The sequence below is a fragment of the Cladophialophora bantiana genome (assembly GCF_000835475.1).
Source record: "Cladophialophora bantiana CBS 173.52 unplaced genomic scaffold supercont1.3, whole genome shotgun sequence".
NCBI lineage: Eukaryota > Fungi > Ascomycota > Eurotiomycetes > Chaetothyriales > Herpotrichiellaceae > Cladophialophora > Cladophialophora bantiana.
The window spans coordinates 1269727-1292188 of record NW_015971577.1 but is presented as its reverse complement, the minus strand read 5'-3'; the positions used below and the strand labels follow the sequence as shown (position 1 = coordinate 1292188).

At 53.4% G+C, this 22462-nt stretch overlaps 8 protein-coding genes across 8 annotated transcripts; 3 read left to right on the top strand and 5 right to left on the bottom strand.

Annotated features, from left to right (window-relative positions):
* Nucleotides 1–1502: 1502 nt before the first annotated feature.
* Z519_02375 (uncharacterized protein) lies at nucleotides 1503–2372 on the bottom strand (the record flags this gene model as incomplete). The annotated part of the gene is made up of 3 exons (XM_016760132.1): nucleotides 1503–1680; nucleotides 1739–2040; nucleotides 2265–2372. The coding sequence occupies 3 exons, from the start codon at nucleotides 2370–2372 to the stop codon at nucleotides 1503–1505; spliced, it is 588 nt and encodes a 195-aa protein (XP_016623653.1).
* A 2269-nt stretch (nucleotides 2373–4641) lies between these two features.
* Nucleotides 4642–5562, bottom strand: Z519_02374 (uncharacterized protein; the record flags this gene model as incomplete). The annotated part of the gene is made up of 1 exon (XM_016760131.1): nucleotides 4642–5562. One exon carries the CDS (start codon nucleotides 5560–5562, stop codon nucleotides 4642–4644), a length of 921 nt encoding a protein of 306 aa, XP_016623652.1.
* Nucleotides 5563–5918: 356 nt separating this feature from the next.
* Z519_02373 (uncharacterized protein) lies at nucleotides 5919–9626 on the bottom strand (the record flags this gene model as incomplete). Its single annotated transcript, XM_016760130.1, has 1 exon — nucleotides 5919–9626. The coding sequence occupies one exon, from the start codon at nucleotides 9624–9626 to the stop codon at nucleotides 5919–5921; it is 3708 nt and encodes a 1235-aa protein (XP_016623651.1).
* A 763-nt stretch (nucleotides 9627–10389) lies between these two features.
* Z519_02372 (uncharacterized protein) lies at nucleotides 10390–16056 on the top strand (the record flags this gene model as incomplete). The annotated part of the gene is made up of 1 exon (XM_016760129.1): nucleotides 10390–16056. The coding sequence occupies one exon, from the start codon at nucleotides 10390–10392 to the stop codon at nucleotides 16054–16056; it is 5667 nt and encodes a 1888-aa protein (XP_016623650.1).
* Nucleotides 16057–16865: 809 nt separating this feature from the next.
* On the top strand, nucleotides 16866–17863 carry Z519_02371 (uncharacterized protein; the record flags this gene model as incomplete). The annotated part of the gene is made up of 2 exons (XM_016760128.1): nucleotides 16866–17483; nucleotides 17636–17863. 2 exons carry the CDS (start codon nucleotides 16866–16868, stop codon nucleotides 17861–17863), a joined length of 846 nt encoding a protein of 281 aa, XP_016623649.1.
* A 513-nt stretch (nucleotides 17864–18376) lies between these two features.
* Nucleotides 18377–19637, bottom strand: Z519_02370 (malate dehydrogenase, NAD-dependent; the record flags this gene model as incomplete). The annotated part of the gene is made up of 5 exons (XM_016760127.1): nucleotides 18377–18514; nucleotides 18582–19189; nucleotides 19243–19335; nucleotides 19419–19533; nucleotides 19593–19637. 5 exons carry the CDS (start codon nucleotides 19635–19637, stop codon nucleotides 18377–18379), a joined length of 999 nt encoding a protein of 332 aa, XP_016623648.1.
* A 1031-nt stretch (nucleotides 19638–20668) lies between these two features.
* On the bottom strand, nucleotides 20669–21245 carry Z519_02369 (uncharacterized protein; the record flags this gene model as incomplete). Its single annotated transcript, XM_016760126.1, has 3 exons — nucleotides 20669–20834; nucleotides 20896–21139; nucleotides 21197–21245. The coding sequence occupies 3 exons, from the start codon at nucleotides 21243–21245 to the stop codon at nucleotides 20669–20671; spliced, it is 459 nt and encodes a 152-aa protein (XP_016623647.1).
* A 446-nt stretch (nucleotides 21246–21691) lies between these two features.
* Nucleotides 21692–22162, top strand: Z519_02368 (uncharacterized protein; the record flags this gene model as incomplete). Its single annotated transcript, XM_016760125.1, has 2 exons — nucleotides 21692–21743; nucleotides 21816–22162. The coding sequence occupies 2 exons, from the start codon at nucleotides 21692–21694 to the stop codon at nucleotides 22160–22162; spliced, it is 399 nt and encodes a 132-aa protein (XP_016623646.1).
* Nucleotides 22163–22462: the final 300 nt, after the last annotated feature.

Sequence of the window (22462 nt, the reverse complement as noted above, 5' to 3'; positions counted from 1 at the left end):
TGCCCTACCTATACCCACCCAACCCAACTCACCGCCGCCGTTTCGCCGGTTTCAGTTATCGTCAACACGCCTTCCCCTCCCGTCTTCGTGTGTCTATCCCATGATTTGTGTGTTTGTTTGTTCTTTTTTTTTCTTTTGTGATGACCTCGCCGAATTGCACATTCATCAGAAGAAGGGGGGACGGAAACCCCGAGGGTTTAGAGTTTACCGACGGAGAAACCTAGAGGCATCCAGTTCCCCTCAAAAACCATTTGTCAGATGTGTGCAGAAGAGAAGCGACCGTCGCGCGCTGTTTGTTTGGCTCCATGGCCTTCGCGATTGGCCCTTGGGCTACGAATTACACGAACATGTCCCAACTCCAAAAAAAAGGCACAAGATATTTTACCCAGGACTGCAGCAAGAGCAGGTGATGTCATGATCCTCCTTGCCTATCCTTGTTCCGTCGTCCCTGCTGGCCTGTCCAGGATGGACGGGCTCCCCCCTGCCCCCCCGGTCTGATCTGGCGAGCTGGGATTTGCAATGAAAGGCCCGTCCATGGCCCCAAGACCCTTGGCATCGAGACCGGAATGCACTTCGATTCGCATCCAGCGGCCGGGGGTGGTGGGTGGATGCGAACGCCGGAATAGGAAGATAACAATCTCCCCCCTGGTAAACCACCATTTTTCCTCGGTCAATGCCGGCTTTTCGTATATCCTCTTTCACGGTCTCTCAGGATTTTTTTTTTCCCCCTCTCCCCCTTTGACTTGAGTATTCTAGGCAATTCGTGGCTTGCGTGCAGGATAATGCCACTGCCCGCGGAGCCGCACCGTTGCTTGGGCCCCAAGCACTTTCCGGATGTCGTATTTCCACAGCTGTGCGCCGTTGATAATCATCGAAAGGACAAACAGAACATCCTTGTTGCGGAATTTCGACTACGGATCATTGGAGAGGCTGGAGGACTCTCCCGGCAAATATAAAAGTGGAATATGCACATATGGAGCATAATCCGGCGAAAACGTATGTGGTAGCATTCAGAAATCTCTTACAGAGCTTCGTACAGTTTCATCCAGATGATGGTACACTCTGAGATCGGTAATGTCTCTGCCCGCAGGCCGCTATCTAATCCCAACATGACCCTGGCCAAAAAAAAGAGTGAAAAGCGTTGCCGAACTTCCAGTAGCAATGCACCCTGGAAGAAAAGAAGGACAAAAAAAAGGATTTCAACTGTTCCGTGTGACCAAAATTCGTCCGTGGTGTACAACAGCCGAGAGCCAGTCTCTGCTCTGCCGCATTCCGACGTCTCCCCAATATGTCCCGATCCGAAAGAGGTCTTGTAGGCCCTGCTGCATGTCCATACCATAGTCCCCGGTAAACTCTGGAATTAAAGGTGAGGAAAAGAAAAAAGACAAAGACCATAGACTTTCATAGGTGCTTGGAGGGGGTGGGGTGGCAAGAATGAGAACCCTGAACTCTCTCTTTTATTTTGCCTCTCGGTCCTCGCCGACAGCCCACTCATCCTACGTTTAATTTCCAGTCGTGCTCGGGGGCTTGTCCCAGTGCTTGAGCATTTGACGGAGGGCTCGAGTCCATTCCGCCACACAGGCGTTGACAAGGCGGTCGAACTCTTCTTTCGTAGGCCGACGACCTCCCCAGGTGCTTGCCTTGGAGGCCAGGGCACGAGCATGTTTCATAATGAGATTTCTGAGGGGCAAAGTCAGCATCTACAGCACGGGCCCCGAAACGAGAATTAATTGCTTACTCCTTTTCCATCTTCACCAGAACTAACCAGCAGTAGTTCCAGCTCCGAGTGCTACTCGGGTCGCGTACCACCATCGCTTTTGCTTCATCAAGACACTCGGAACTGAATGGGTAGGTCCTGGTCAAGCCCCGAAGTTCATTCAGCAGGTTGTTCGAGTTCACATAATGAGCCCATGCCGTGGTCATTGGCTCAGTTACTTCGGCAGAATCTAGAAACGCAAAGATCTTTTCGATACGACGTAGCTCGGTGATGGTGTTGACTCGATGAGTTCGAAGAGACTGGACCAATTGGTCCTTGTTATTCTACATTTCTCAGTCAGCTGTCAGATTCTGGCAAGGTTGGAGTGCACGAAAAGAACCAGGATATTTGAAGAAATATGCTGGAAAAAGAGAGATAAGGAGAAAAGGAAAAGAGAAGGGGGAGAGAGGGAGAGAGAGAGAGAGAAGGGCAAGAAGGAAAGATATCAGGAAATCAACAAAGAACTCGCAAACATAGGAAATATTACAAAAATAAAGCCTGGACTGACTTGGCTCATTGACCGAGGATCAGCTGGTGTGCCAGGAGAAACAAGCTGATACTGCTGCGGTCGAGTCGTCGAGACCGTGGTCGGTCCCGGGCCTGCGGAACGAGACATGGCGTCTTCGAAGGGAGAGGCGGGAGACTGATATGATACTGGTCGGGCTGGTGACTGCTCTGAGAATGAATCAAGCGTCACGGGTTGCCGTCCCGGGGAGAGGTACGAGGGACTCTGGGAGCTCCGTCCAGCAGGATGAGAGGGCAAGGCAATGCGTCCTGACGAGGAAGACTCTCCTTGCTGACGAGGTTGAGGTCTCTTGGACGTATTTGTATTCCGGTCGCTCCTCGAGGCCTCTCCGGAGTAATCGTCCATAGATAGCAAGATGCAGTAGACAATGGCTCTGGACCCGGTAGAAGAGTTTTGGCGGCCTTGAGTAATCGTTGATGATATAACCCAAGGGGGGTGGAACGCGACTCGTTCGGGCAGGAAAGGGGCGTGGTGGTGTGTATGTGAGTATGTATAAGGTGAATGTGTGTGGGCGACGCAAAATTAGTCAGAACGCAGCATTGGACGATGATGAGGAGAGACCGTAGAAGGAAGCGGTGCGCAGTGTAGCTGCTCACTTGGACTCAAAGCGAATGGAACAGACCAAGACGGGGAGAGAGGCTGACACATGGAGACACATGGAGTGCGAGTGCGAGTGCCCGCAGAGGTATTATGACTTTCTGGCCAAAGCGTGATGCGTGATGTGCCGAGCAAAAGAGTTAGCAAGTCCGATAATCTTCTCCATCGACAATCAGTCGGTATAGGAATGATGACCGCTTGGAGGTGCTTGCGGCTGTATTGTCGCTGCTCGCCGCCACACACCAAGGCACGGTACGGTCATCATCCGAACGGCAGCTGCTACAGCTCCCATCCAGATCTAACGTGATGGGAAGGGAAGACACGATGCTCCTCGCTCCGTACCCTCAGCCTCAGGCCTTCAGTGTCCGGGGGCAGGAGGGTAGGAGACTTTTTGGCATCATCGGGGCAAGGTTGCAAGAGTCATTGGATTTGACCACGTGCCGGGCGCCGAGATCTGACGAAGGGCCGGTCAAGGAGGGAGCGAGGGAGGAAGGGGGGAGGAAGACGAGGACAGGCATTGGCGAGCAAAGGGATGGTTGGGATGGGGGATGGGACAAGCGTCACGGGAGGAGGCAATGGGGGCCAGATTGGATGGACTACCTAGAGAGAGCATCGGGCCTCATTTGGTGTGAAGGCCGGAGTCGCAGTGAGTTCGCGAGGAGAGAGGGCGGGTTGAGGTGAGCTCCAAACAGTTAGCAGAAAGAAAGAAAAAAGGAAGAAAGGGAAGAAAGCGGGCGTCACTAAGCGCGGGACGGCGGAAGAGGGGCCACCAGGGCGCTACGATGGTAGTGGTAAGTGGTAAGTGGTTAAGTTTGTAACAGAGCACCGAAGACGTTGGTAAAGGTGGAGGTGAGCAAAGGTGAGGTGACAGACAGTAGGGCAGCGCAGGGCGGTGGTGAGAACGAAGGTAACCGTAACTCTGTCCTCGCCTTCAGATACTCGTGGTGTGTACCTAGTACGTCGGGGCAGTTGGGTCCAGACCGAATGCTAGTCAACCGCAAAAACACCACCGACTTCGATTTCTGATCATATCCAAAAGTCCATTCCATTGGCATCGTACCGGTTAGCAGAAGCCACCAGCGAGCTGACTAAGTGCAGCTTCACCACAGTGGCACACACCGATCATGCCGAGCCTAGCCTTGTACGGAGTAATCATTTTCTCAGCCTCTTCGTTGTTGCGGCTGTGCTGCTGAGCTTCAGTGGATCTACTTTCCTGAATCCTCGCTATCCGTCGCCCCATTGGGCATCTGGGCCAGTGCGTGGATCCCCATTCTGCCCTATTCCGCTCTCTTGGAGCCCTATATCTGGCCCCCTCCAAATAGTCCCCTGGTCTCGGTGCCTGCGTAGTGCCCATTAGCCACTGGCCAAGAGGCTGACACTCAGATCAGCCACCCGTCTCCCTTCTTTTGGGCCTCGTATACAGGAAGATCAGATTGCCGACCTTCACATCGCCAATGGGAGGCCGATTCGTTAATCGAACTTGGCACGGCCCGATCAAGATCTGACTTCACGTCAACAACGACGTGACTGCAGTCGCATCTTGAGCCAAGGTCTCCAAAGACCACCCTCTGCGGAAAATGAGGCCGTGAGGCTTGCGAAAGTGCCCGTCCAAGGGCTTGGACTTTTCCATGGGGCTGGCCAACATTGTTCAGACGAATCCTTCGTACATCAATTTTGGCCTTGCCCGTTCCGGGCTATGTCAGTAGCATCGACCGGCAGTGGGTGTGCATCCTGGGACCAAGTTGGCCGAACTGTGGTTGCTTCACCTGGGCCCCCCGGGGCGCTGGCGGTAGTCCTGGGTGCCATACGGGTTCGAACCTCCTCCACCCCTCCTGTAGTTGTACGCATAAGGATCATCTCCGCCCGTCGACCAAGGCTCTGAGGCTGAAATATAGGGCTGAGAAGACCCAGTGCGAGGAGGCGGATGATGGGTTAGATTTCCGCCCGACGGACCATAAGACGTCTGGCTGCCACTTCCCCCACTGCTCAAACCACCCGATGGACTGTTTCGTCCACTGCCGCCGCCCTGCAACCGAGCACGGAGTCGATCACGAGACCCTAGGGCTCCAGCATTTGTAGCGGGGTTGGTTTGGTAGCTTCCAGCCCTCTGGCTTGGCAGAGGCCGGGCACTGGGGCCGGGTTGTGTCAAAGGCGTCGTTCCGCCACTGCTGCTAGACTGCGATCGCGCAGAATCATTCGAACGCAAAGAGTGTGGCGTTGGTCGACCAGCTCGGAGACTTTGAGTGGGAGGAGCAACAGGGGCAGGAGCAGGATCCCATAGATCCGAAAGTCCTCCGCCGCGGCCTCCTGACGGCCCTCTTGAGTGTGTTTGCGGATTATCGTACTGCGAGCCATATGCACTGGCATACTGCCCATAGGAGCCCTGAGGCTGAAGAGGAGGTGCGGCTACGGGCTTTTTGGGATCAGGTGGCAGCCACTCGGGAAAGGGCCGTCCTTTTTCTGTGTAATATGCGCGCAGGACGTTTGAAATGTGTGAGCAATCTTCGTTGTCCGGATCGTCTTCTTCCGAGTCTCTGGTTGTCAGAGCCTTCCGCAGCGTCGCAAACCGTGAGGAAAGCGTGCTCGACCACGTCGAAGTTGCGCCGGGGGTGCCTACACCCTGTGACGTTGGTCGTGTAGTGGACGACGAGTTGGAGGTGAGGTAGGAGAAATAGGACGCCATGGTTTGAGGAGATCTAGGATCTAGGCTTCAGGCAGGGGGTGTCAAGCCTGTGGCAGCTGGTTGTGAGCGCACTCACAGTGTTGGAGTTGGAGTTGATATCTCGGCACGCAGTGTCCGTTGTTACTGCCTGCCCACCCTCCACTTTCGGAAACTCGGCCGAGAACCTTGCGAACATCTGTTTAAAGCGTACGAGATACGTACAGCCTTGTTAGGCTTCTACGTCTCTACTTAGGTATCTACTGGTTGGAGCAACCCCTATAGAGTCCTTCGCACATTGTTCCAAATGCTCCCAGTCTCTGGTCCGAGGCCCGATTCATGATCATATGCATAACATCCAAAAGTTGTCTCTCATTGCGCTATATGCCTTGCACTTTCCGATAATTTGGCGGTTTCCACGTCCTTCTAATGACCTTCCCGCCCCAGACGGGCACAAGACTGATCGCTCCCACGGCAATCACTCTCCAAGCCCAACTCCAGCTCGCCACATATGCCAAGTTGAAATAGTCCCCAAGGAAGGGCACGCTGGCCGCATAAAATACCGCAGTCCCGACAATGCAGACAATCATGATGGGGTGCCAGGTTGTAACCGACACAGCCACCATGATAAGCTCGTTCAGGATGAGGACGGTGAAACTGACACTGAGCATGCGAGGCCCGTCGACCTCCCCGACCAAGAGTTGCGACAGACCTTGGATAATGACCCCTTGATATACCGACACCAAAACCCAGGTAAAGAAGGTCTGATAGCTCAGGCTCTTGCCTGATTTGAGTTCCTTGTATAGTTCAGGGTAGAGGTTGGCTAGATGCTCGTCCACATCTCGATCGAGCACCAGGGAGAAAACGGGTGCCATGGTGTAAACCGTGGCGTAGCCCACCATCAGCCAATCCTTGAATAGACCCTTCGGGTCGAAATGTCCAGCGATATTATACATCGTTTGACACACACTGATGATCAACCCACGGTGTATGATGAACTGCGCCAACTTCGCGGACCGCTTGTAGCTGTTGCGGCCGTGCCAGACAAGCAATTTTGTGAGATAGCAGAACTGCTCAATGCTGAAATCAGCTGCCAGCGAGGCCTGCCGTCCTTCTTTACCGACAATACCGATACCCACGTCCGCAGCTTGGATCATGCTGACGTCGTTGCCGCCATCTCCAATGCAGCAGACACGCTTCTTGGTATGTTTGCGAATCAAGTGCGCCACGTCGGCTTTTTGTGTTGGCGAACAGCGACAGGCAATCACTGCGGGTAGCTGAACTGCTACCGTGATGAATTCATGCCGGAATTGGCTGAGCATGAGTGCCAGTGACTCGCCGTCAATCAGTAGGCATGATTCAGTTTGATTGCGCATCACATCCAACGCGTCCTTGCCCTGCGCCTTGGTTTTCAGCTTGGCCATAGTCTGGATATGCTGACCGCGTGCAACCAAGCGAGCTGAAACTGCCACACAACGTGCCGTCTCGATCTTGTCACCTGTCAGCATCCATATTTTGACGCCGGCATTGCGGAGGAGTTCGAGAGATGGCTTGACATCCTTTTGCAAACGGTCTTCCACTCCCGTAACGCCTAAAAGCTCTAGGTCATGCTCAAGGTGCTTCTTCACAACAGCAGCCATTCCTGCATCTCGCTCATGTAATGCTAACGACGCATCTGCATATTCGGAAGAGAAGTCTTCGTATTGCTCTAGTGAGAGCTTTTTGCGGCCAACGACGAGCGTGCGCAGCCCTTCACGGGCCATGTTGGCAGTTTCCTCATCAAGCCAATCATTTGCTGCCACAATGGAGCTCATGACTGTGTCCGCACCCTTTTGGAAGAACCACAGCTCGTCGATATGTGTTAGTCCAGGTAGTTCTGAGGTGAGGTGTACGATGATGCCCATGCGCTTGCTGTCAGAGGTGAAAGGAAAGATATCTTTGATCTCGGCTCGGATGACCACCTGCTTCGTAGAGACGCATTGAAGGACAATGTTCTCCCTGTCTCGCTGAAGGACACGTAGCCCAACACTTTCGGTAAACTCGACGATGGCAATCTCATCGGGCGACGATGCCTGGTAAGACACTACTCTTTCCCCATCAGCTTCGTCCGCAGTAGGCGTGACATTGTGACACAGCGCAAGGGCGAGTACGAGATCGCGGACACGGACGCCTATCTCTCGGCGAGTCTTTGTCGTCGTACCCAGTTCTGAGACGCCTATGTCCTCATTTCCATTAGCTGCAAATGCTTGTTCAATGTAAGCGGCAACTTCTTCCATTGCCTCTCCTGCATATGCAACTGTACCCACGTGGATCTTTCGAAGTTGCATCTCATTCTGGGTGAGCGTTCCAGTTTTGTCGGACAGTAGGTATTCAATTCGACCTAGGTCTTCAGGGATAGTGCTAGTGCGGACAACAGTGCCTGGAATCCCTTTGTCCTGGTGGATGAAATAAGCATAGACCGTTTTGGCCATGTCAAGATTCACACGGAGGCTGATTGGAATGATTGTGGAAAATAGAATCAGGTAGATCGTAATCGCCACATACCATGGCTTCTTGTTGGATGGTTCGAATCCTTCAAGCGCAACGAGAATAATAGAAAGGGTGAGGGTCATGATGCAAAGGATTTTGGTCAAGTTGTTGATTTCCAATTCTAAAAGGCCGGTTTTTGACCTTGATGGTGATGTGGACAGAGCGGATCGAGTTTGCCTGCCAGTGTAGACGACCACACCATAAGTTATGGTGCTGGAGGCTAACACGGTGTTAGCCCAAGCCGTGTTGTCAATGGTCAGAGGCGCCGAGGTTTGTCTATTGACCGCAGACCGATCGAGATCAGTCGAGCTTGGACCGTCTTCTGTAGGATCGTCTTTGAGCACATGGGGATCATAAGCGGGCGTCAGACTTGGTTGAAGCTCCAAGGTCCCAACAAACTCATTGACTCTCTTGTCGGGAGCACCAGCCGTGACCTTAAGACGTTGTAGATCTTTTAAGTTGAGGTTCTGACTCAATGGGCTTGGGAGTCGCAGCTTCCAGTCAGTCTCCCCGTCCAGCTGGTCTGTCCTAATGAAGGTCTCACCAGCAACCTGAGCGGAAGGAGCTGCCGTGGAATCACCCTTCGCATCTAGTGTGAGTTCTGTCAGATGACTCTGAAGGATAACAACATCTGCGGGGACTCTGTGGTTCTTCTCAAGCTTCAGAATGTCACCAACTTTGATATCTCGCGACCGCTTCTGGACTTCGACCGCGCCGTTCCGAGCTGTATCGGGGAATGACAACACTGTAAATAGTTCAGCATTTGCCTCTGCGTCTCGTCGTCGCCGCACGATGTCGTCCACCGCTTCCTTCCCGATTGAAATCGTGAGTACCACCGCCAGAGGCACGATATATGTCGACATGTAACCGATTCGCAAAAAGGGTATAATTTGAGACAAAGCGACCAGGAGGAAATAGACGTTTAGGAAGAAGGAAAATTCGTTGTACAACGTTCGTGGTAAGAAGGACCAGGCGGTGTATTTGGCGTTGGACACGACGTTCGTGGGAAATCTCTTCTTCTGAGCATGACCGACGCTAACCTCGCGGGATTCCTGGCTGCTGAATTGCTGCTCATTTTCGCGCATATCTGCCAACTCTTGTCTGACAAAGTCCGATATTTGCATACTCTGACGGACACTGGAGCGGCGTGAGGGAGCGTCCCGACCCTGAGAGACGCTCTCTTGTCCATTCACCCTCTGGTGTCTTTGCGGTCTGACATTCCAGCCTATTTGGTCTTCCGACCACAGTCTTACGTGCCCATTGCCATTTGTGTGTCCAGACCAGCCGCCTAACAGCCCGTCCGTGTCCTCTGTGCCGCCATCTACTCTGCTGCGCTTGCTTGTTGATGGCCATAAGCGACTGCTGCCGTACCTCTGCAGTCTGTGCAGCGGAATATTTGTAGAGGCATTTGCTAGGCGGCGAGCACCAGATTCAGATGAGGCGTTGGCCTTCGCGCGATGGGGAGAGATGACAATAGGATCTAGTTCGTCGAGATCAAGATCATCATCGGAGGCAGAGTCTGCATCTCCGGTCGTGTGCATTGGGTTGGAAGGAGGCATGCTCTTCGCCGGTCATCATCAGGAGTGTCGTTCAGTGACAGGAGGGTCTCGGAATATTGGCTGCGGGATATTCAACTTTGATGCATCCTTCTGCACGTATCAGTCGGAGCGGACTTCGATTAACATAGACCAGTCCTGGCCATGCGGGAATATTGTACAGAGACAGGTCAGGGAGGGGAGGATGTCGCCGGAGAGGAGAAATAATATGGATGCCTTGTCGAGGCAAGACATGACATTCTGGCCCAAGCAGGTGATGAAGACACGCGCCGAGCCGCGTCCTTGCTGAGGACCCGAGAGGGCCCCCAAGGGAAACCGCCCCCCTCCCCCAACAGTCCCAGGCCTCCCTCGCCCCTTGGTGCCCTGGCACGGGGCGTGGTGAGCCGCCGCTTTTAGCTGCTGTCTGGGCTAGCGCAGGCCATCAACTCGCCAGCCAGCGATGGCCTCAGTGGTACGAGTGGTATCACTAGGTCCTCCTGGTCCTCATCCGTATCCGCACCTCGCATCCGCATCTCGATTCGTGTCTGAAGAAACAATCTGGCCTTCCCTTCATCATCTCGCCCATCACTCACCACCTATCAAACCCTCGACAGATTCTTTCACGGTGTCGAAATATTAATCCGCCCATAAACAGGCATTCTCTTATCGACATGTATCGGAGGCGTTGCTAATTATTTGTACATGTGTGTATCAGGGATAACATCAACTAACCCCCTGCTCCTCCTTGCTGACTAGACCTAGTATCGTCTTTTCCTTGGGAGTCGCAATGGCGACAGCCATCCACAGCGAAGAGGGCTCTCGAGAGCCGCCAGAAGCTATGCAGTCAGGTCACTGGCTCCCATCCCTGCGCCCAGACACCATCGATGAATTTCACGACGACCCGAAACCCGTCGATTCGAATCTAAATGGCGATGCGTCGATGACTGTGATTCCTCCAACTCCTATTTTCCAACACAACGGAGATGTCGGCTTGTCGACGGAAGACACGTTTGCACAGCCGCACATTCAAGATAAACCCGCAACGGGCGCCGCCCTGGCTAACGGGCCGGGAACGCATACTACATGGTCTTCTCAGCCTTCAGGCGGAAGCCATGGGAGTGACGAACTCCCGTCGGACGACGATAATGAAAGACTTGATCCTGCCTGGGGAATCAAGCGCCTGGACAGCACCCATATTCTTGACCAAGTTCATCGCTCCACAACGTTTCCCGAGTTTCATTCGTCCGAAACCACGAATCCTCAACCCGAGGTCGACCCGGCGAAGAATGAAAAGAACGAACTGGAACCCGAGACCGTCAACGGCACTACAGAAGCCGGTGGGATGGCACAACAAGAAAACGGTGACCTCAGACCCCAGAATGTCACTTGGATGGATGATGATCATGAGGGGACGCGTGATACGCAGTCGTGGACAATTCCAGCGCAAGGAGAGCCAAAGGATGAGGAGGCTCTGCGCTTTGAAGAAGGTGTACCGCTTATTCAGGGCGGGGAGCCAACTCCGGCTCATCATGAAGCTTGGAATCAAGGGTCACGACAAAGTCCCTTCGAAGCGGCACAAGGTGACGAAGAATCCACCTTCTTTTCGAACATCAATGGTTCTCCCGGCCCTGCTTCCCAAAGTCCTGCGCTTGACAGAAAGTCCACTATTCAAGTTCTGGATGCGCTAAATCTGTCGGATCGGGACATACCAGAGTCTCCGCCGGTCTCAGCAACAGCACCAGCACCAGCCGAGACCTCTTTCTTTGACGAGTTGGCTGCAGGCACAGCGTCTGATGCGAAAAATAAGATCCCCGTCATCCCGGAGACCGAAGATGTTGACGCTATGTGGGCGGCAGCACTTGGCGATGAGGAGTTCCTGGTGGAAGATGCTGATGATCTGCTTCCCGACTCAGAACCTGACTCGCCATCCTCTTTCATCGCATCTCTGCAGGAATCATCATCCGTACCCGGTGGAACGGCCAAGCAACCAAAACCCAGCACACTCTCCCAGCAACAGGTACAGCCTCCAACACAGAGTTCAATCAACCCCTACACGCCCCATCAACCATCTACTTCTGATATGCTCCAGCTGTCTCCCACAGCCCCTACTACACACAACAATGTGGGTCTATCACGACCAGAACTGGTTCCAATGGGTTCCTCCCAAGCCCATTTACAACAGGAGCCGCATCCTCAAAGCGTAAAGAGCTTTGTGGATCAGGCAAAAGATGGTTATAAGTCGCCCTATGATCTGCCTCTGGAACTCAGCAAGTCGAGGAAGAGAGCCCATGTCCCTCACCCCGTCCAGATAGCAAGGTCTGTGGCGCCGCCGCCGAGGAGCAGCAGTTTGTCCGAAAAGCCCTTGCAATCACCTTTCCATCCGAACGTGTCTACAATGGCAGGATCTACTATTATGCCACCCCCAGCATCATCCCCTGCCATGCCGCCACGAAGCGTCTCTGCCTTTGCGGCGAGCAAGACCGAACCATCAACATCTGGGTCATCTTCAAGCTTCTTTGAAGAATTACCGCTGGCCTCGCGGCCACGACATACTGGCCGCCACACTCCACAGCATACCATGGTCGCTCCCCCCCCACCGTTGCCAGCGCAGAGCCCGCCCGTGGCTCCTCCACCCCCACAACAGCAGCTTTCACCCCCTGGTCCCTCCGATCCCTATTCTCAGTATCAATTGCGACCTCCTGAACGCTTGGATCCTTATGCAAATGTCCCACTACAGCCTCCTCCTGTACCCCCGGCTACAACGACCAGATATTCACCGGCACCTGTCCCATCAAACCTAGGCCCTCGACCCGGGCCTTCTCCTCGATATTCTCCAGCACCTCCAACACACACTGCAGCTGCAAATGCTGCGAGATATGCAGCGCAACCGACCCCGCCTGCTCCATCTCATAGCGCGACAGCAGTGCCAACCCAAACCACATCACAACACCCACATCCTGGGCCCACCATCCTGCCCTTTCAACCCCGGACGTCAAGTCCACTTGCATATCACAAAAGTTCGGTTGACGAAAATGTCAACGGCATGCCAGCCTCAATCATGCAGTCTCCAGGGCACTCTGCGCCTGTAAATCAGCTTTCACCGCCTGGTACCTCAGCTCCGTATTCAACGACCTCTCCTGACCGAGGCGGTTTGGTAGACTCTCATCTGATATCAGCTACCAAACGTCCCAATGTTGAACAATTACCCCCTCCGCGCCGATCGCAAACGCAATCTCCATCCAAACAACGATCCCAAGGAGCATTCCCTTCTTACCAAACCGACTTCATTAACCGCCCAGCTTCTGCGTATGGACAGCCGCCACCAAGCAGAACCGTTGCCCCACTTGAGGCTGTTCCACCTGCAAGGCCTAGTGTCCAAGCTCGAGGGTTGGTCCCGGAATTGGAATTCGTACGGCCTCAAGATGACACGCAATTCGACCCTTTAGAGCGGTGGAAGGGTGCTCCCTTGTTCAGGTTTGGGTTTGGCGGCACTGTCATCAGCACGTTTCCAAAACTTGTCCCCAGATATGCAACGGGTGCGCTACGACCTCAGATCAAGCCGACGGCTGGAGCAGTAGCCGTTCAGAACGCAAAAGACATCTTTCCGCTGGCGGAATTTTGGAGTCAGTTTCCTGGGCCGCTGCGTTCCAAGTCGAAAAAGAAAGATGTATTGTCTTGGATGACAAATTACATAAATGGTATGGAGATGAACGTGCCAAACTTCCTCCACACTCAATCTCATGATGATCCGGCTAGACGTCATCATGAAAAGGTTTTGCTCTGGAAGATTATCCGTGCTCTGGTGGAACACGATGGATCTCTTGACGGGCCAGCGTTGAAGGCAATAAATCTCCTCCTTTCCCCAGAGGTCCACAACGTGGACCTGTCAAGTCCAATCCAATATCGCGAGGGTGAGCCGTCTTCGGGCATCTACCGACCTCCTGGTGCGAACGTCCGTCCAGACTCAGTGGATCCCATGGCAGTTGAGACTTTACGAAAACGCTTGCTTGGCGGTGACCGCCAGGCGGCTGTGTTTCATGCTATGGATAGTCGCTTGTGGTCTCATGCTCTCATCATTGCCTCGACGATGGACCGTTCAGTATGGAGCCAAGTGGTAAGAGAGTTCGTTCGTCAGGAGGTGAAGACCACCGGAGTGAACACTGAATCGCTCTCTGCTCTATATGAAATCTTCGGGGGTAACCTTGAGGAAAGCATAGACGAGCTGGTTCCGCCATCTGCTCGGGCCGGGCTCCAAATGGTGAGTAAAGTCGACACTGGCGGACCAGCAAAGAATGCGCTCGACGGTCTGAACCGGTGGAAGGAAACTCTAAGCCTCGTGCTGAATAATCGATGCCAAGGCGATTATCAGGCCTTAGCAGTCCTCGGGAGGTTACTGGAGGACTACAATCGCATCGAGGCGGCCCATGTTTGCTATCTCTTCTCTAGAAACCCTCAGAGGCCGGCGCTGTTTGGAGGTCTCGATGAAGAGCATGCGGCTATCGTCTTGCTCGGTGCGAACCACAAAGCTCTGCCGTTCGACTTTGGCCGCGATCAAGATGCTATATTGCTCACTGAAATCTATGAGTTTGCGACGAGCATTCTAGCATCAGGAGCATCGTTGTCATTCATGCCACATCTCTCAGTTTTCAAGCTGCAGCGAGCAACAACCATGGCAGAAGCCGGACTGCGAGCGGAGGCGCAATCTTATTGTGATGCAATTGCGTCCACATTCAAATCGAGCACCAAGATGTCAACATATTATCATTCATTATTCCTATCCGAGCTCGATGATCTGTCGAATCGCCTCAAACAAACGCCGATTCAAGGTTCGTCATCCTGGATAGCAAAGCCCAGCTTAGAAAAGGTTGGAGGCTCCATGTGGAACAAGTTCAGCAGTTTTGTTGCAGGTGAGGATAGTGACGCAGAATCCAAAGGCTCGGGAAAGGACGCGGTCGAAGCTGGTCCGTTCGCGAATATCGCCGGCACGCCATCGATCAGCAGAACCGCATCTCAGTCGGACATGCATGGGTCATACCCACAGTCTGTTCCCACAACAGTTGCCGGATCCAGATACGCACCCAACAGCATGCAATCTGCACGATCTTCTGCGGAAATTACCCGTGGTCGACCTTCTTTGGATTCTCAAAGATCGCCTCCATCGACTTCTCACTCCCAACACAATCATCAATACGAATCGATGAACATGTTTCAGCATACGCAAGGACCGCCTGCAGCGAATCCTTTTCAAGCTTTTGCCACAGCTTCGCCTCCAACTTCTTTCCCGCAGAGCCCTCCGAGGACTTCGTACATGCCGAACAATATTGGTCAGTCAGCGCCTTCAAACTCGTCTCCCATGCGCCCCAACACCTATGCACCTACCCCGCCTGCTGAAGACCTCATCCGACAATCGTATGGATATACTCCCGAGCAGGCCACAGGATCCCATATCCCTGAAGAGACAATATCGTATGGTGGTTATGAGCCACCCAAGCCCGGTGACTTGGAGACGCCTCAACAGGATGAAGGTGCCGACCTGGGCTTTGATGCCCCGACACAGTCTTATGGCTACGTGCCTCCCAATGGCGCCGGTTATGTCCCATATGTTCCAGAGCCAGATTCACCGGAGGAAGAGACCAATGAGGCAAATCCTAAGAAGAAATCATTCATGGATGACGATGATGACGATTTCCCTCGGATATCGCACCAGCCGCAGGATTCTGCATCGAAGGCTTCAGTGGACGACGATGAGACTGCACGTAAACGGGCCAATGACGCTGCCGCGGATGCCGCCTTCCGTGCTGCTGCAGAAGCAGACGCTGCTCGCGAAAAGGAGAAGAAAGAATCCAAGAGATCTTCGTCGTGGTTCGGTGGATGGTTGGGAGGAAAGAAGACTGATAGCTTGGATGCGGGTCCAACCAAAGGCGGCGAACATAAAGTCTACAGAGCCAACCTGGGCGAATCGAAGATGAAACTGTATTTTGATAAGGAACTTGGAAAATGGGTGAATCCCGACAATCCGGATGCCGCAAAGAAGACAGCAACGCCTCCACCTCCACGAATGGGTGGTACCCCTGCACCACCTATGAGCTCTGGAGGGCCTCCGAGGCCACCGATGGGATCTGCACCTCCTACCTCGCACCCAAGCATACCAGGCCTAGGTATAGGCCCGCCGTCAGCACCACCAAGTCGCGCTGCTACTCCCGCTGATGGAGCTGGAGTGTCAGCAAGACCATCGCCACAAATTGGTGTTTCTGGTCCTCCCAGCGCCACAAGTACGCCCCCCATCGGCCATCCTACAACTCCTGGCCTTGCTCCACCTCCACGTCCTGCTACAGCAATGAGCAATGCTAGTAGCATTGATGATCTGATTGGCCCAGCAACTGGACGAAAGTCTACGAAGCCCGGTAAAAAAGGAGCCAAGGCCGGCCGATATGTGGATGTTATGGCGCAATAGATTTCCACCGTTTGAAAAGCGTGAAATGTGAGTGAAGGCTCCGGGCTCGAGTGACCGAGCACCCATGAAAGAGATGATATGGTTGAACCTGATTGTACAATACTTCTTTGGTCTGTTGATGTGTATATGTGGGTTTGAAAATTCAAGCGGATGCAGTTATGACTGCATGCCATCATTGGCAATATAGATACAAGAGTCAGCTATGGCTCCGGTGATATACCACTTATAACTTAATATTGAGAATTGTACTTTTTTCCCGGGCTGCACATGATAGATGATTCCTTTCGCCTCGTATTGAAGAGCGTTTGATAAGGACGTATCCTTCCCCTACAATAGAGGTTAAGGTGGCCTTCAAAACCAGTGGTACCACGTTCCTTGCCCACAATGTTGGCTGCATCTGAGGTTGCGGCCGCTTCGCCGTCGAATGCTCTTTAGCCGTGTTGCGCGCATTGTGTTGTTCCGTGACAGACAGACGTCGGTCGGCTTCCTGTGTGTATCTCAGCCTTGCGACTCCGATACCACGTGACCAAGCGCGACCTAAATCTCCTGATGAACTTCCTGCGAATCTCCCGTCTTGCTCAATCACCATTCCACAGCCATGATACAACGATCGAGGATGATAACACCCGCTCCTTCTTCTTGGTAACGTGTTTCCTATCGAAAGTTTTGCCTTATAGACCGACACGTCAAACTATGAGAGTCCGTCGAACACAACAAACCCGCCAAAACTCCCCAAGTGCTCCGACTTAGTGGGCCTCCTGCGTGGTGACCGCTCGCAAATACTGATACTCTTGAGGCTTGCGGAGGAGATGGCCGCACCACCTCTCAACGACTCGTCTGTCGACGCCGACTCCCGACTCGTCAATATGTCCTGTTTTGACCTTCTCCTGATTGAGCTCGTCCCGCTAGCCGAGCGTATGGCACGAGCCTACGAGGCGTCTCTCGATCGTCCCACACCCTCTCCTACGAGCTCGACAGCTACGAAAAGGACATCAAAGGGCCCCCCACCGATGGGGGCCAATAACGCCATCAGCACAAGCACGACTGCGAAGACGACCACCAACACCACCACCACCACCACACCCTCTTCGAACTCGGCACCAAGCATAACGGTCACGGGCGCGAACACGACCGCCGCATCTTCGCAGCCCTCACACACCGCCCTGCTCGCCGCAGACGGCCTACCCACGACCACGATCTTCGCCGATTCCGTCTACGTCCGTCTCGAACGCCTTGGTTTCCGCGTCGGAGAAGGTCTCAGCGAACGGATCTCGCGCGACAGGCCGCGCTTCAACCCGGCTGGGATCAACGGGAGCAATGTGGGAAACGTGAATGATCATCACCTGGACGTGATCAAGTTCCTCTGCAAGGATATCTGGGGCGTGGTGTGGAGGAAGCAGGTCGACAACCTGAAGACGAATCATCGGGTACGTCTCCCCTCCCACACCCCCTTTTCACCATCGTCGGAGTCGAAAAGGGCTACATATATACTATCCTAGCGGTTCTACGTCTTCCGTTTTTTGAAGACCACGGATATATAAGAGTCCGAGGAGCAGTCTGCTGACAAACTTGCGTATAGGGCGTCTTTGTCCTTACAGACAATAAATTCCGCCCACTCACCCGCATGTCCATGGCCAACCACGCCGAAGCCATGCAGCGAGCTCGACCTCACCTTTTCTTCCCCTGCGGTATCATCCGCGGTGTCTTGAGCAGCTTGGGGATCAAAGCCACCGTACAGGCCGAGACGATGGAATTGCCCAGTGCTATTTTTCAGATCACGACGGTGCTGCCTCAAGTAAAGCCGTGACTTGAGACGATGAGGAATGAATGACTTGGTATGACAAGATGAAGGACTCTCAGCCCATATGATGAAGTCTGTTTCTCAGTTCAGGCATGAACGCCCTCTACGATCTGCCGTAAGACCCTCATATATGGTTGCCAGAGTCGAGAGTCACACTTTAAGATCTAAAAAGCGCAGAGAGGTGGTCGCAACAAGCGTAAGGAGTAGGACAAGTGAATTTTGTCTACGCGGTCTCCAAGCTGCAAAAACAGATGCAGCCTGAAAAGCTATGTCATAGCGATGACAATCATCTTCGCCCTAAGAAGGGAGTCTTTGTTTTCCGTCAAAGACATGCTTTCACAACCTGCTCCGATGACTCCATGTCAGTCTCCGTGGCCGGCCTCACGTTTTCGCGCTCTCAAAACTTTCCAAATACCGAACTACTGCATGGCAGGCAGGCTCGTTCTGGGGGATTAGAAGTCGCTCACATCCTACCTACAAAACAGTCAGGTAATGTTACAAAGAAAGAGAAGATCAAACCTACTTGGGTGGGTTCTTCACGAAGCTGATACCAGTCTCGATGTTGGTCTTGAGACCTTTGATAGCTTCTTCGAGGTGCTTCTTCTCGTAGTCATTGGCACCACCCAGGATGTCGATGGCCTTTTCTGCGCCGTCGGGCTGTTACAAGTGTCAACATAAAGCAAGGGAGAAGAAAGGGATCGATTAGATGAGGGAAGAGACTTACCCCGAGCTCTACAGGAACGGAGAAATAATCACAGCCAGTTGCCTTTGCAATAGCATCCCCACCAGGGACACCAGGGAGATAGACAAAGGTTGGCTCAACGATCCCTTTTTCGCCCTTTGCAGCCTTGATGAGGGCTTCGGCGAATCTGAAACCGGCATATGCCATAGAAAGAGTGGCGGAACCGGCTCCGTCCTTGGCCTTGACAACCTCGTCACCGCCGAACTGGACACGATTCACTAAAGCATCGAGCTTGTCTGATGGGATGTTGACGGGGGGCTTGGCTTGGCTGAACAGTGGCACAATGGTGTTGCCAGAATGGCCACCAATAACAGGAATAGTCAACTTTCTTGGGTCCTTCTCACCAATGATCTCTCCCACAAAGGTCTGAGCACGGACGACATCCAGAGTGGTGACACCAAAAAGTCTCCTGGGGTCAAAGACGCCAGCTGCTTTCAGGACCTCGGCGGCGATTGGGACGGTGGAGTTGACGGGATTTGAGATGACACAGATGTATGCCTTGGGGCAGTATTTGGCGCAGGCTTCAATGAGGCCTTTGACAATTCCTGCGTTGATCTTGAAGAGGTCGTCCCGAGTCATGCCAGGCTTGCCTGAGAACGATTATCAGTCGCACCAAGCGGCGCACAGTAAACGAAATACATACGAGGAACACCAGCGGGGATGATGACAATGTCTGCACCAGTCAAAGCCGCCTTTTTTGCCTCTTCTGTCTCTGGTTTCTCTCCCTTGAAGTCACCTGGAGCCGCGACATAGCCAGCAATGGACTGTGCATGTTAGACTCGTGGCATTCTGAGATTGGTCAGAAGGATTTCAGCAGACGTACAGCGACAGAGGAAATGTGCGACAGATCGGCTGCGACACCAGGGGTGTTGACCACATCAAACAGGGCGAGCTCGTCGATGACAGGAGAGATCTTGCAGAGGAGAGACAATGGCTGGCAACGAGTTAGACTCGACTCAATCTGCCGTACCCAAGTGAAGGAGAGATCCATACCTGGCCAATGCCGCCAGAGGCACCGAGAACTACAGCTTTGACCATGTTGAGTGTGGGGTGGGGAAAGATTGAACTGTGACGACAGGTTAGGATTCCTGCTTTGTAGAGACTAGAGCGTCGTATTTGCCTGGAAGACACTTGGGGAACTCACTGAGAAGGATGCGTCAAGGTGTCTCGAGGTTAAGGAGACTAGTTTGCAAGAAGATTGAGGACGGGAAGAGTTCAAGAAAAAGTTGGGGCGGTCAGACTTTCATGGGCAGCGAGAGTGACGCGGGACACATGGCGAGGACAAGCGAGGGGAAGCACCTCCTGGCCGCCAAGCCCAAATATCGATCCAGCGGCAACGGACTGGCTTGAAGTGCCCTGAATGCCCCGCGTCAATCCGCAGCTCCGACATTTTCGCGTCTGCGGGCTTTTTTTGCCCTCCAGCGGTGCCCAATGCCTGTCTGGTAGGGAAGTCTCCATCACCTTGAGGGCAAGGCTGTAAACTGGATTCAAAAATAAGTGGCACAGTCTGACTCGGAAAATATCCCTCAAGAGCGCTCAGCAACGTCGAAGAAGCCGCCATATCGAATATGACTGACAGTATATAGGATGAATGACAGACGGCCACTTATCCTAAAGCTAGGCAACATACTTACCATGAATGAAAGGCATCTTCGATCCAACCGTGATTCATTCTACTGTTACTCTTGTCAGACTGTCACTTGTGGTTGAATCCTGCTTTTTCGTCTCAACGAGAATTGCTCGGATCAGGCTGAGACCTGATGTTCTGGTTCGGCCAGGCTCGGTCATTGGCTTCTACGGAGTACCGACGTGTGCAATCATCACTCTCCTCATCAATGATGTTATCCCCCATCGGGTGCATTGCAGTCCCTAGCCTAGGTTTGGGAGGAATAACCCCCGTCCTGCACTGCCAGGACATAGATTCCTCGCCCGTCCCAGATGCCGCATCCCGAAGAAATCTCTCGGGGTGTCCATCTACCCAGCTTGGTCGGATCCTGCCTTCTAGCTGATGAAGCCCTTTCCCCCAAGGCAGAACGTTCAGAAGAAATTGTCAACCGCCCTGCAGGTCTTTATGCCTCTGTCTTTCTCGCCTGGAGCCCGCGAGGCTTCTTCGCCGGAAGATCCTTCTTCGGTCGCTGAGAGTCTCTGATGGCACTGGCACGCGCAACAGCGTCTTTGTTCAAGTCGCCACGATATGATCTCTTGCCAACTGCATCCGCCACGTTCTTGTAAATCCTGTAGTCGGGTCAGCTGTCATCCTTTTTTGCGTCACTGCATATCTGTGCGAGAAACTCACTTCCGGCTGGAGGTGGTCTTGCCATACGCATGGGTGTTGTAGTGCGACGCAGGTTTGTTTGAGGACCCGGACTTCTTGGTCACCAACGTGACTCCGCCCTTCTCGTTGGGCTGGACGGAAACAGCCTTGTCGTTCACGAAGCCGGCATGTTTTCTCGAGTGCTTGTTGACGAGGTTGAAGGGATCTCGGGAGAATTGGACACCACCAGCGGATTTCCTCTTGACCAGGAACGCATTGTTGTTTCCTGCGGTCGATCAGTATAGGCCCCCGGACATGGATTGTTTCGCGTAGTTGAACTTACGGACAACCTCCCAGATGAGGTCTCCGGAGACGTTTGGGCGTTCAGACATGGTGACGGGGAGAGAACTGGTCGCAATTGTCGAGCTTCCGCAGATTGAACGTGCTCGAACTTTTTGGTTGATTTGTATCTGATGAGCAACGGCTTTCTGTGCGCTGGCACGCCATTGGTCGAGGTATTTTCTGGCTTGGCGTTCATTACGGTGAAGTATTGTGCACAGGCGAGAGTCCCGAACATGTCCGACGCCGCCGCAGCAGGCTGACGACAACGAGCCCAGGAGCCCCAAGACCAAGGCCAACGTCAAATGCCTCAGCTTGACCACGAAGCTCCACGCTGAACCTGCCGCGAGCAGCGACATTGCACAAGCCTCATAATGGGCACCAGGCTATGATCATTGCCATACGACGCCTGACACTTGTCTGAGATCTAATTCAATCATTCAGGACCCCGCGTCACATCTGTCCAAGTCGATCTTGGAGACGGAACAGCAGCGCCGTCATGGCATATATCCTCTACTCCGTTCTCTTCTTCTCCATCGCGATCTCAACAGGTATGCTAACCTCCCTTGTCCTGCAAATCCTCCCTTTCGACGAGGCTGACTGATTGATCCCTTGCCGTCTAGTCCTGTACTTCACGCGCAGCCGCTGGACACCATACCTTCCCCCCACTGTGCAAGACCTCCTCTCCCGGCTAAAACCATCCACGTATAGCCGCCTTCCGGCTTCTTTCATGGGCGATGTCGAATCGGGCTTCACCTCCGCGGACTTCGATCTCAGCTCCAACATCATGGAAGGCGACAGCCGAGGCGGACTGGACCAGAAGGCGAAACGAGAGATTCAGAGGTTGATGAAGATCAGAGGCATCAATTTTGATGAAGCCAGAAGGGTGTACATGGAACAACGGTTCAAGAAGCATGGGATTGGAGAGGACGGAATTCCGAAAGACCCCAAGTTCGTCTCGTTCTCGTAATCCAAGTTGAACGACTGGGGCTTTTGCTTTGGGTCGGCGTTGCGTGAGAAGGCTCGGGCTTGACGGGGACAACTGCGCGCAGGTGCCTAATGTATCGGATGTGTTACAGAGATTCAATTTTTTCCTTGCAGATTTGTCTAGAGCCTTGTGACCGGGTATGTTTTTGGGACGCAGGCTCCATATGCGAGATCACCTTCCAATGGGACCTGTTCTATGTTACAACCCTCTGTCGCCTCTGCCTGTTCTATGTTACAACCCTCTGTCGCCTCTGCCTGTTCTATGTTACAACCCTCTGTCGCC